Source organism: Choristoneura fumiferana, chromosome 9 (genome assembly GCF_025370935.1).
Source record: "Choristoneura fumiferana chromosome 9, NRCan_CFum_1, whole genome shotgun sequence".
Taxonomy (NCBI): Eukaryota; Metazoa; Arthropoda; class Insecta; order Lepidoptera; family Tortricidae; genus Choristoneura; species Choristoneura fumiferana.
Genome location: NC_133480.1, coordinates 11,684,970 through 11,698,958, shown reverse-complemented (window position 1 = coordinate 11,698,958; position 13,989 = coordinate 11,684,970). Strand labels below are relative to the sequence as shown.

General features: G+C 37.7%; 1 protein-coding gene across 1 annotated transcript; it reads right to left on the bottom strand.

Moving 5' to 3' along the window:
* Positions 1 to 1,981: 1,981 nt before the first annotated feature.
* On the bottom strand, positions 1,982 to 12,069 carry LOC141431277 (uncharacterized). The gene is made up of 3 exons (XM_074092387.1): positions 11,974 to 12,069; positions 10,377 to 10,630; positions 1,982 to 8,096 (listed from the first exon to the last, which is right to left on the bottom strand). Exons 1-3 carry the CDS (start codon positions 12,022 to 12,024, stop codon positions 2,888 to 2,890), a joined length of 5,514 nt encoding a protein of 1,837 aa, XP_073948488.1. The 5' UTR covers positions 12,025 to 12,069; the 3' UTR covers positions 1,982 to 2,887.
* Positions 12,070 to 13,989: the final 1,920 nt, after the last annotated feature.

The window sequence follows — 13,989 nt, the reverse complement described above, 5'->3', positions numbered from 1 at the left end:
TCACTGTTTAAACAATAAAGTCGAGTTTAGACTTGCAAGATAAATCGAGTATTGCATTACATTGCGGCGCTCGATTGACCACTACAAACTCGTTTGTACATTAATATTTATTTACTAGATTTGAAAATAACCTGACCATAAAAATTTCACTTTTAATACAAGCTTTTTTTACTGACTGTACTTTTTGTTTACTGTACTTCCATTGTCACTCAAACTACATTTGCATACCAAATTTCAAGTCGATGCTATTAACCGTTGAAGAGTCGATCCTGGCTGGACTACCAGGATGTCACTTCTAGATTATTGTATTGTCACGCGATTTACATAAGTATTCCAAATGTCAAGTCAATCTGACTACTGGAAGTTGATCACATTTAACTTGCAAGATTTGATTACAGACAGACGGACAGACAACGGGACAGGTGAAACTAAATAAAAGCTTGTAAAAAGCCTCCCCTTGAAACGCCACACCGGCTGTCCGCAACTCTCGCGAGTCATGCCACCTAGACTGGTCGCATATTGACACCTTGCGCCGCTTCTTAACTCTACTGCGCCCTATTTTTAACCCCCGACGCAAAAAGAGGGGTGTTATAAGTTTGACCGTGGTCTGCGTGTCTGTATGTCTGTGTCTGTGTGTGTCTGTCTGTGACACCGTAGCTCTTAAATGGGTGAACCGATTTGAATGAGGTTTTTTTTATTTGAAAGTAGGGTTTCTAGCGATGGTTCCTAGATATGTTTTATCAAAATCGGTTCAGCCGTGTTTGAGATATTGAACTTTGAAGTGACAATGTCGGGGGTTTTCCAACTTTTTGTTGGTTAGGTTATCGATTATGATGACATTTGTTATCATTTGTTATCATGTCTCATCGAGAGACGTCACACTAGATGTCGCTAGTGCTGCTGCATAAGTAGCGTAGCAGAAATAACTTGAAATAAGCAACCTGAGATATGTATGCATAGGAAAAATTCGTGTCTAGATTCCTGTCCAGTGGTGGTGTAGGGGTTATAGCACGCAGCACGGCTTACTGAGGACCTGGTCTCGCTGGTCTCTTTTTCTGGTTTTTCTGTGCATCCATGTCTCAGTTTGTATTTTCGATATGGTTTCACGGGATACTCGTAAAAGTAACAAACTTGAAGTTGAAACAAAAAATACAAAAATACTCCAAAAAACCAATCATAATTTCAATTTGTATTTTCGATATGGGTTATACGGGATGACCGTAAAAGTAACAAAATTTGGAGTTGAAATAAATAATACAAAAAGACTCCAAAAATAAATCTTAATTTTATTTTGAAGTCTATACATACAAGGAGTTTGCTACACAGATTATAAACCGAAATAAACAAAACACCATGAAAATAATTTTCTACCAGTCTGAAGTCGGTGCCTCAGCACGAGCCAGCAGGAGTGGACCTATAATCGTCTACCTCACCTGCAACTATACGAGCAGTTGATATTAAACTTTTGTATCTTAGATCTTTTACACTAAAAATGGTGAAAAAAAAATTATAACAAAAAATAGAACCATGAAAATAATTTTCTACGGTCTGAAGTCGGTGCCTCAGCACGAGACAGCAGGAGTGATTGAAGCCCAATATATTCGTATAGTTGTAGGTGAGGTAGACGATTATAGGTCCACTCCTGCTGGCTCGTGCTGAGGCACCGACTTCAGACTGTAGAAAATTATTTTCATGGTTTTTTGTAGTCGGTTCTATTTTTTGTTATAAAATTACTATTTTGACAATTTTGTGGTATATAAGTTGATGCCTTATGTACTCGTACATACAGTATTTTTGCCTCGGAAACGGAACAATCGGTGCGCGAGCTCGACGCGCAATTGGTCAGTTTTTTAGCACGTTGGCGACCTAAAAATCACGCTTGCCTAAATTCAATTAATACTCAATAAAGACGAATAAAAAACGATTTATTTCATTATAAAACATTTATTAAAATAAAGTACAAAAATATAGTAGAAAAATGTATGTTACTCACTAATATAAATTATTTTGATCATAACTTAAGCACTTAGACACCTATTTACATAATTTTTTTCTTCTATTTACAATTAATTACAATAATATTGTTATTATTATTATATAGACTTTATATTCCTAAACAGATTTTGATCAAATTAATACTGGGTAAAATTTTGAATGTGATAGAAAACTAGTATTTTTAGCTCAGTTAATGCTGGAAAATATAATATAATACCTAACTCATTTAAATGAACTAAAAGAATTTCCTTGCTCACCCGCGACCTTACCGCGTAAGTTCGTTGACATGGACCTCCGCAAAGTAACGCCTGATTCAATAAATTACCTAACTCATTTGTTGAAATTAGTCTGATAAAATTAAGGATGTTGATGTAAACCACGAACTCAATTTCAATTAGACTATTTTGATAAATGAGTCAATGCACTACGCTGTCCAGCATTAACTGAACTTCAAACACTAATTTTATACCACGTTATAATTTTCATTCTGTATGAGACCACCTCCACCCTCCAATCCTTTCAAATAAAACAAAAGAATTTCGCTAATTGAAATTGACATCAAAGTTATTGGTGAACATACCTGTACAACATCTTATTGCAGTTAAGTTATGTTACGAGTATTATGAGATTTATGAGTAAGTAGATCGAGTACCTAATCCTACGATGATTCCTGTATGAAAATAAACTTCAGTCGAATAAATATCAACTTTTGACATCACTGTAAGAGTCGAGTTATCATTGCAAGAGAGAGTATCGTAATGAAATGACATACATGAATCAAATCTACATGTATTGTGATGACAATTAATTGTACTTACAGGTACATACATAATACTTTTCCCCATTATATTAACAGTTAGGTATGTTTAGTTTTTGCAACCAAATCATATTCTTATTCTGATTTCACACACGTCATCTTACATTTGTAAGCAACATTTTCTTTCATCGGATTTTCTATTGCTACAACATCTCCAATGTTTTCGGACGCAGCCGGCGCCATTTCAGATGTTCGACTTTTCATGCCTAAAGGGGAGCCAAAATTCACTTTGGTTTGTTTGCCCTTTAGAGCGTTGGTTAACTTACTTAGCAGTAATGTTTGTGGTTTAATGGGACTGCTTAGCGATTTAATGTCCCCATTGCTCGAGCGCCCTTGAGCTGGCGGTGAAATTTCGTAATTTGGTTTTGGTTTAACTAACTGCTGCGGATTGTGTCGTGATAATAAGGGAAGTAAACGTGGTAAAGTTCCTATCTTGGTATTTGAACCTGCTGGTATTGCGGAGTTGGATTTGGCTAGCTGTGTTAACGGAACTGCTCTGCTAGCTGATGGTAGAGGATCGCGTGTACTGATGGGTTTCGCGCTCTTAGTTGGGGTCCATGGCGTCTGTTGCCTTACTAGTGGCTTGGGCTTGAAACGATCGTTAGAAATCTTAGGTCTTGGTGTCGTTGGACTTGGAACAAACGGAGGTCTTTTACTTACCGGCGAAAGATTTGGCCGTGGAGTTGATACCTTTGGCCCCGTTTTAGGCTTTGGTATAAATGGTCGTCTAGTAGTCGTACTTTGGTAAGTTTTTCGCGGTTCAGGACCAGGCGGTAAAGGATCGATAAACAGATCACTATTTAAAGGTTTTGGAAATATTGCTTTTTTAGGAAACAGTGGGAAAATTGGCTTTTTAATTTTCGCCGGGACTGGTGCACTAGCTGCTGTTGGTAATTTTAATGATTTAGGTAAGCCACGATCCTTGCCACTAGAAGCTCGCATTGCACCTAACTTTGTTACTCCTGCTTTAAGTTTAGAAGCTTTAGGAACAGTTGGTCTTCTGGATTCCTTCTTTTGACTATCGAAGTATGGCTGCTTCGATTTCAAAGGTGGACTTACTTGTTTCTCTAAATTTGGAGTACTCATGCGACTCTTTGGAAGTGGGATAGTAAATAATTCAAATTGTTGAGATGGAGGTGAAAGAAGTGCCCTTAACCTCTCTGAATCCATAACGTCATTGTGCATTGATTCTAGGCGATCGGCCAAATCAGTACGTATTGCAAATAATTTATCATTAACATCTTCATGGTGATCTGATATCATTTGAAGAACATGCGTTGGATTTGTGAGGGGTTGTAAATCTTTAATTGGACTGTTTCGTAATGTCGCTTTAAGTGTTCTTTGTAAATCTTTTACAGCTTTTTCAGCGTGTGGTGTTAAATCTATTACTGGTGGACTGGCTTGGAGGATCTGTTCAAATGTGTCTCGCCCTGCTGTCGCTATCGGCGATTTTAATAAGTTCTGGGTATGGGTCGGCACTAAGGTTGGAGTGCTCAAAGTCTTCTGAATATGTTTCATGGTATTTTGAGTATGCGATTTAAGATTATCCACGACATTATCTAAGGGCAAGCTATTCTTCAATACTTCTATATGAGTGTTTCTTATCGGAGCTTTCAATATTTGTTGTGCACTTTTTTGAATTGAAGAGCTTATGTCAGAAAAAGCTGGCGTATTCAAAGTTTTCTGAATGTTCATCAAAGTACTGTCAGACTGAGATCGAAGATTATCTACAACTTTGGTTATTTGCGGAATTCTCTGCTGTGTAGCCCTAAGTACGTTATTTCCCGAAGTAATTCCTGATGATGAATTTAGGATATGTTTGGCTGTCTTGTGAATGGATTTACTCAAATCTTCCAACGGAGAAGTACGCTGAACATTCCTGTAAGTGTTTGCAGATTGAGCTTTCAGGCTGTCTAACGCTGCATCTATAGAGCCACTAGGTTTGTTTTTAAGTATTTTATTAGTTGCATGTAAATGTGATTTTAACACATTTCCTGGATTTCTGTGAATTGTAGAGCTTAGATCAGCAAGTTTAGGATAATTTAATGTCTGATGTACGTGATTAAGTGTAGCTTCCGTTTGTGCTCTTAAATTACCCACAGCATTATTAATTGGCGAAACAGTATGCAGGCTTCCCAAGGTATTTCTCCCAGAATTTAATAAATTGTTAGCATTTTTCCGTAAATCAGCATGAATAGCATCTAAACGAGAAGGGTAAAGAGTTTGATGAATATTCCGCATTGTATTCTCTGTGTGTGATTTTATATTCTCTGCAAAGTTTTCGACTACATTGCTAGCTTGTAAAATTTGCCCCCGACTTGTTTCTGGAATATTCAGCAAATTTCGTGCGTTGTTTTGTATACTTGTGGTTATATCTGCTAATGATGGAGAATTTCGAGCAGAGCTGTCATAATTTGATTTTGCTTTCGGCTTCAGTTTTGATTTTCCAGTTTTGTTTTTTTTTTCAGGTCCAACAGACAGCATAGCTCCAACGAGACCTCCATCATTACCCAAAGTTGAAGCTAGTTGCAATGGTTTCAAATCTAAAGACTTGGGAACAGATAACTTTGCTTTATATGTATTTAAGTTTAATCCTGGGAATTGGCTTTTTAGTGGATTTAATCCGGGTAGTAACGGTAGTGGCTTCAGCTGAACGATATCTAAATTAATATTCTCCAAAGGTTTTAAAGTTGGGAGAATTGAAATTGGTGCAAAAGAGCTGCCACTGGCTGATACCACAGAATTGCTATTAGACGCAAAATCTTCAGAGTCAAATTCAGAAGAAACTTCTTCGTCTCCTGATTTTCTCGCTAAGCCACCTAATATTTCCGAAACTCTCATCCGTATTTCTTCTAAAGTAGGAATATTGGTATTCAACTCCGATATATCTGGAATACTGAGCATTGGCGCTCTGAATATGTTTAAATTGTCTGTGTTTATTAAAGGCGCTGGTTGTACGATAAGGTTTCCCCGTAATGTTGATTCAATATCACTAAGATGTTCAATAAGAGATTTCGAGTTCGGACGAAATATGCTATGAACAACCGGTTCACTTGCCAAGGTTGTGAGGTCATTTTCGTTTTTTTTGTTTTCATCAGATGATTTAGATTCAGTTTCATCCGAAGAAGGTTTTTCTATTAAGTCACTAGGACACAAGTTAATTTCTTCTTCATCTACAAAACTCTCCTTGTTTTCGGAATTATTTATACCAGAAGAGTTAATTTCGGTTTCAAATTTTAATCCTTCGTTTTGAATTTGTTTGGTGCCATCCATTCCTAGGACATCATCATTTTCATCTTTACTTATTTTTTCTGGCTCAAAGTTTCCATCATCGGTTTCTAAGTTCTGTGAATCTCTATTACTGTACTTTTCTACCTTTATAATTTTAGGTGAAATCACTTTTTCCCGATTTTCACTGGCAGATAAAATAGAATCAGACATATTTTGGAGATCTTGAAAAGTGACGTCTTCTGTGGAGGAACGTTCCTCTTCTTTTAGTTCATTTTTCATGTGATTTGACGGCGACGACAGTTCTGTAGTTTCTGAAGCTTTCATTCGCGCCTCATCTGAGTCACTATTTTCAGCTATTTCTCCAACGCTATGTTTTATGTTTTCGAGTGCTTGTCGGTCACTTATTTCTAAAGCATTTAATTTTTCAACGACACTTTTCCTAAACGATTTCAAGTTTTTGAATGGATGATTGCTTTGGTTTTCAACTTTTTCAAGTTCGCTTAAATCAACAGAAGCAGGATCAATATCGTCTATATAATCATCGGGGATAATTACTAATTCATTGTTATCTGATTCTAGGTCTTCATCAATCACGTCAATAAATTCTGTGCCGTCAAGTTTGTTATTTCCAGTACTTTTACTGCTTTTCGAGTCAAAACCTTGTGAAGTGCCGATGTCTGAAATATTTAGATTATCTTCATCCTTTGGTATAGATTCTATCACTTGCTCGGCATCTGGATCAGTGTTTAGATTTTCAATTGCATCTACATTATTACTTGTTTCAATGTCTGATAAATTGACAACATTTGGTTTTAAACTTAAGCAATTGTCTTTATTAAAAGTAACTTGTTTTACTTCAGAAGTGCTCGGGATTGTGTCCAAAATTTCAGTCTTAAATAGTGTCTTTCTTGGGATAGTTTGAATATTCGCCGATTTTTCTATATTTCCACTTTTAACAACTTCATCTGTTGCTTCTTTGCTTGTGCCTTTTTCAATTATAGTTTTCGATGGCTTAGCAAACAAGTCTGATAATTTGGGTAGCTTGATTTGATTAAAAGCATTTTTTCTGGCTTTATTAGTTTGTAAAGGTTCAATTTTCATGCTAGGAACATTTACTTTAGACTTCGGTATTTGTCTATTAAGATCCAAAGGAATTAGCTCTACGTCTTTCAATTTCAATAGATTTCTCAAGGGAAACAAATTTTCTGTATCTGCTTTAACATTTTTAGTTAGCAAGGGATACTTTAAATTTGGAAAACTGTCTTCTTTTTGTAGACCTCTCGCCTCTTTTTCATTAGCTTCAGCAAATAATCCATGAACATTGCTAGTAGATGGATCTGTGTCTATATTAGGCAAGTCTATATCAATCGCGTCTTCATTGATTTGTGTCTCAACGCTGCTTTCATCATCATCAAAGTTTTTATTATCAATCATATTTGTCATTGAATCCGTAACTGTGACTGTTGGCTGTGTTGTTTTTCGACGACTGTCGTTATTTAAACCAAGTTTTTGTCCGCTAAGAATTTTACTTATATCCTCGCTTATTTTATGTGGATCTAAATTTAAAAGTCCAGGATCTGACCTTAATCTAAGGCCAGATAGAACTTTATTTAGATTATTATCTGCTTTAACTACACTTTCATGAACATTACTCGCGGCTAAATTACTATCACGCTGTCTATGAAGCAGACCTCCGGGTAAAGGCAAGTTGAGTATGTCCTCCAGACCTTTTTGATTTACTGGCGGTCGGTTAAAAGAAGCTCTAGGATTTCCCAAAAGGGAGTCAATACATCTTGTTGCTTGTACATGGGATGCTTCAGAAATAACGTCGTCGGTCATGTCTTTGGGACTTACGATTATCGTGACTACATTTCTAGCTTCTTCTGGGGTGACATCATTGTTTTCAGCATCAAAGGCCGCACTCCTGCCAGCGTCTCTCTCGAGCGCGTCTCTGTACTCCTCATCAGTTGCTTCCCGAAGAGTTTCCAGCACTGATGATGCCAAGTCCACTTCTGGTTGCAGAAGCGGTTTAACCTCATCCGCAGGCTCTGACCTAAAATAATTTTGAAACAAGTAGTAGATTCAGTGTATATTATTTTGTTTAATTGGAAATACTGGATTCATAGTATATGTACTGTAAGATTCCGCCAGTAAAAACGTGGAAAAAGCTCAAAAAATGTTATAAAATGACTGTTTTAATATTGACTTGTTATCAGAAAAAGTTTTAAATACTCGTATATTTTTATTTAGAAACTAGCTGTGCCCGTGGCTTCGCCCACGTGGACTTAGATTTATCTCAGTCAGTTATTATTTTAACTGCCTAGCAGCTTACAAAAGATACATGCTATCAAAATTTTCACTAGACTGCTGCCCCTTTTGCTCCACTCCTGCCTATCAAAGGCGAGCTCAAGCCATCCCACATTATAGGCATCGTAGTAGCGTCCACCCCCCCCCCCCCCTCTAAAATCTAAACCGGTGGGTGGAAAATTTTGAAAAAAAACAGAATGGTAGTGTAAGTATATCAAACTTTCAAGAAAAACTGTAACGGCTAAGTTTGCTTGAGAATTATTAGTAGTTTAAGAGTAAATAGCAGCCTAAGGTATAAAATATACCTAAACTTGGAAGATTCCGTTCCGTATAAAATACGAAGTCCTTAGAAAAATATTACTTAAGTATTTTTTCGTAATGGCTGCGGAACACTATTTTGGGCGTGTCCGACACGCTCTTATCGAATAGAAAAATATTTTTTAAGCTACCTTTACAAATAACAAAGTTATAAAGGTTTGAAATTCAAGATAAGACAGAGACATGCTTGCATGTGACGTCACACGCAAGTAGCGCCATACTTGCTGCATAGAAAAAAGCGTTTGAGAAAGAGACAGGTATATAGATTTTTGAAAAAATCACTATAATATTCAATTTTCAACCGATTTAAGTTTTTTTCTTTGCTAAACACTGTCCGTATATCTATATCTTCATAATAATTGATGATTAAACAAACTTACCTGTGTACGTGAAGTTCAATCATATTATACGAAGGCTTCGTCCGAAGACATTAGCATATATGTACTTATTGATCGCTGCGCGATACTACAAGTACATACATGCTAATCTCGAGGACGAAGCCGAGTATAATATATAAGACATGGCAAATTCAGGAGTTGTCAAAAACCGTATTCGCGGGAAGCTATTTAGTTCCTTAATCATGTTTTTGTTATAACTTATGTAAAAGACTGCATACGTAAAAGAAAATGTGTATTTAGGACGGTTAGTATCGTGGCCGGAAAGAATTTTCTTTCTTCGTCTTCTTTAATCTTTTCTCAGTGGTGACTGAAAGCCATAAGTCAGGCATGGCAATACTTATCGCTATTTTATAGAGGTTTTTCGTTCCTTTCATACAGTTACTATCTTTCAGTATTGTTTCTAATTTCTCTCAATTTCCAATATTTCCTCCATACCATACCATCGTAAAATAGTAATATGTGCATCCATGTCTCAGTTTGTATTTTCGATATGGTTTCACGGGATACCCGTAAAAGTAACAAATTTGGAGTTGAAATAAAAATACAAAAAGACTCCAAAAAACCAATCATACTTCAGGTAAGGTCAGCTAGCGCTAGCATGAGATAACCTAACTAACAAAAAGTTGGAAAACCCCCGACATTGTCACTTCAAAGTTCAATATCTCGAAAACGGCTAAACCGATTTTGATAAAACATGTCTGAGAACCATCGCTAAAGAACCTGCATTCAAATGAAAAAACTGCATTTAAATCGGTTCACCCGTTTAAGAGCTACCGTGCCACAGACGACAGACAGACGCACAGACACACATAGCGGTCAAACTAATAACACCCCTCTTTTTGCGTCGGGGTTTAAAAACAACAAAAATAGATGTAATAAAAACTACATGACTACCCTGATTGATTTTTGGGTTGGACACGAGAGAATGGGTAGGTACTTAGGCCACTTACGCAGAATGCGGCTTACCGCGCGGTTTTAGCACGCCGTCTCTTTCTCAGGCGATACTTTGAATAGAGATGGCACGCTAAAACCGTGCGGTTAGCCGCATAGTGCGTACCTGGCCTTACTAAGGGACAGGAAAGGAAACAAACGTACCAATACTGGCCCGCTTCCAGCTTGGTATGTTATGTAGATTGCCTCGACCTTACAATACTTATGGCTCAGTTCTGTATGTCGCTGCTTTAGTTGGATAGACTTACAACTCAAAAAAAAGTTTTTCAGGAGAGCCGTAAAAAGAAGACGTCTAAAGTGTTTATTTTGTGTGACAAACCAACTAAAGCAGCGATGTATGTACAAAGATACAAGCTCACCTCACGACGTTCCCAATACAATGCAAAGAATTTGAAAGGGAGAGCGATGAAACTCCCTCGGGGTCGGCGTCCCGTGGTCGGCAGGGGCAGTCGTCCGGGTCGACGGGCGACGCGACTCGGGGCTGGCCCGCGGCAGCTGGCGCGCCCGCGGAGGCTGCGCCCAGCACCGAGCCAGGCTCAGCCACGGGAGGACAAGGGCAGCACTGCTGAGGAGCCTGCTCTTCAGTCCCATTGCTGGCCGATTGTGTCGATGTCTGAGGGAAGACACAGCTAACTAAATAAAAGGTATTGTTGTTGCTTTGTTTGATTAGGTAATAACATATTAAATAAATACCTAATTACGTTAATAAAATACAATTATAAATATCAACTTCAGCATAAATACATTAGTAAATATAGCTGGAAGTTAAGAGTTCCTTATGATATTGCGCAGCTGTATTTACAAGCCTAAACTTAGCCCAAGCCTAAGCTAAGCCCGTTTGATATAGTATGTAAGCTTCCACAACTTGTAAACAACCGTCATTTTGGGGCATTTAAATAACAGGGAAACGTCGTCCGCAAACAGAATGGACATATGTTTTGTAATTTTAGGCAAGTCGTTTATATATATAAGAAATAAAACGCATTCCAATACACTGCCTTGAGGGATAGAGTTTTCCACAAGCTGCATTTTAGAATTATAGATTTGTAGTTCTGCTTTACTATTTAAGTGTTCTATTTGGACATAATTAGTTTCTCTGTGTTAGATATGATTTAATCCAGTAATATGCTTTGCCCCGTACGCCTATTCCGTTAAGTTTAGATAGCAGGACGCTATGTGAGACTCTATTGTATGCTTTGGACATATCCAAGAGCAAACCTACAGAGTAGTTTAGCCTCTGTTCGTAGCGGTTCTTGTAAAGTTTTTTTTCACAATTCTGTAACACATTGAATCTTATACTGGCGGTAAAAAAAATCGCAAAGAAATTGTATGTAAAGCTGGTAAGACACGCAATATAATTCGCGCGAATAAATATCGCGCGGTGAAAATTCGCGGTACGGAGTCGCCCTAACCGGTGTATAATGACCAAACTGTTACGTTACTACACTGATAATGTACCTTTAAATCAACCTGGATACGTACACTGGTCGTTATTTAAAGCATGACGCGTCAAAGGTTATTCACACTAACTAACTATATTTTATTTACAATATCCACAAAAAATCTCTTTATGGGTGTTCAAGCTAGCATCTACTGAAAATTCGAGATTTAAAAACATAACTACTACACCACAACAGGGACTTATCATGCTAACAACGATTCGAGTAGTACCTACCCTACCTAATTACCTCGACGCTTCCTATATTACAGTGCTGGCCGTGGTTAAGTCACGAGTAGACTGAACGCCACTACGACGGTCACTGTGATGTGGTTGAAACGTCGAGGTAGTCATTACTCATTGTTGCATGATGATAAAATTCCGGTGGTGATAGTAGTTAAGAGTGAAAATCACGAAAGTTTCAAACATTATAAATTAAAAACATCTCGTACATTCAATGCCAGAGTAACGTTTTAGTTATATAAGAAAATACGCAGGTACTAAAGTGAAAAACTTACCCTATTTATTACCGCCAATAAGTTCAAAACCAGTACTGTCCGCCGCCACATTTTCCGCCGCGGTCACATGGAGCCGATTTTCAAATGAAACTGTGTCATCCCCCAATCGACCTAATATTGGGTCTCTCAAGCTATCACTCAGAATCAGTAGATAATCATAAAGTGCAGTGAGCACGCCGCGTGTGACCGATTAGCGCAAACGTGACAGAAACGCTGTCATCGGCAGAAGTTGATAGTGGTAGTATTGTTTATCTAGTTTTAAAGGTTATTGGAGTTTTGTCTCAAGGCGTTAATCAAAACTGTCTACTAATTTATTGCAAGTACCTAGACAAATGAGCATGCGGGTCACCTAATGGTAAGCAATCTCCGCCGCCCATGGACACACACGACTCAGTGTAGACTCAGACTCAGTAGACTTTCTTAAAGGCACCCAACCCGAAGCTATTCACAAACACCGTCAAGGGCAGTTTATGCAACCACTTAGTGTTATTATAAGGCAAAAAGTTGCGACTGCCGTACAGCAGGGCTACTACGAAATTCGAAAAACGAAGTCCGTGTCGTTTGGTCTCTCTAATACTTATACTATTTAATACGAGAGCGAGATAGGGACGCTACGATATGAACTTCGATTTTCGAACTTCGGAGTAGACCCTCAGGTAGGTACTGTGGAGGAACGCCAACTACGACGAGTATCTATGATGTGGAACAAAAGCCCGACGGCGCCTTTGCGACGAGTCGTAGAGGAAACTCACGTCTCTATTCTAATAATCATAATGTGTTTGTATTTAAATAAATAAAAGTAAGTACGAATGTTGGTTCACGATAATAGATAAATTAGAGCACAACGGCACACCGAAATTTGATAAATTAGGTAAATCGGAATGTCCAGGACCAGACAGCTAAAATAGGTATACGTAAAATCCAAGGGACAAAGCCATGGAATCCGAAAAATCACAATTTTCATCGATAGGCTACCTACTTAGTTTTCGCTCCAGAAGTATTTTTAACCTAGACGCACTTAATATGTCAAAGGGCGGCCAATCGGGCCATCACGAGCTACCTCTGAATCACAGCTACTGTTCAGTTGATTGCAGCAAGGAAGGCAGCAAGACATGAAAAACAATCATTGACACTTTTTAATTTTACTGATCATTATTGTCATTTTTTTTTTCAAATTAAGAGCGTTTAGTCCCGCTGAGCTGGCAACGTTGAATTTTTGTTAGTTTTTCTCGATTATTTCAATAAAAATTAATGAAAATTAAAAATATGGTCTGATAGAACTCTTAATTCTTAATATACATATATACCTACTTAAGTTAATGTGTCTACACTAATAATTACTTTTAGTTTCTTTAGAAACCGTTAATAAACATTAATTTGTTTTTAAAGAATCAGGCGTTGAGCGGTTTAGGCGTGAAAAAATACCAAATATACAGATAGGGTTACAGACTGACTAACTTATTTGTGAATCGGGAAAGTTTTAATATCGTTCGCATAAAAAGTTCACAAATAAGTTGGGCTGTCTGTACTTAACGTTTGGGAAGGAAGTAAGTGTTTTTATTTTTATTTTTTTATTCGATTGGATGGCAAACAAGCAAGTGGGTCTCCTGATGGTAAGAGATCACCACCGTCCATAAACATCTGCAACACCAGGGGTATTGCAGACGCGTTGCCAACCTAGAGGCCTAAGATGGGATACCTCACGTGCCAGTAATTTCACCGGCTGTCTTACTCTCCACGCCGAAACACAACAGTGCAAGCACTGCTGCTTCACGGCAGGATTAGCGAGCAAGATGGTAAGTAAGGAAGGTTGGCAAAATAAATTCGTACAGTCAAGGAAACTGTGGTACGTGATTCAGTTTCCTCCACTGTACATACATTTCTTTTCCCAATTAATAATTCTGCTCTGCGTCAAACAGAACGTTTTTCATCTTTATTGCCAGGTTGAGACTGATCTAAAAAAATAACGCGATCAGAGATGTTTTAAACTACTCCTATTTATATATTTTTATACCT

Coding starts and splice junctions, on each gene's coding strand:
- LOC141431277 (XM_074092387.1), bottom strand. CDS start 12,024: ATGTGGCGGCGGACAGTACTGGTTTTGAACTTATTGGCGGTAATAAAT. Junction 10,631..11,973: donor TATTGGCGGTAATAAATAGG/GTAAGTTTTTCA, acceptor GTCTTCCCTCAG/ACATCGACACAATCGGCCAG. Junction 8,097..10,376: donor TGTATTGGGAACGTCGTGAG/GTGAGCTTGTAT, acceptor AAATTATTTTAG/GTCAGAGCCTGCGGATGAGG.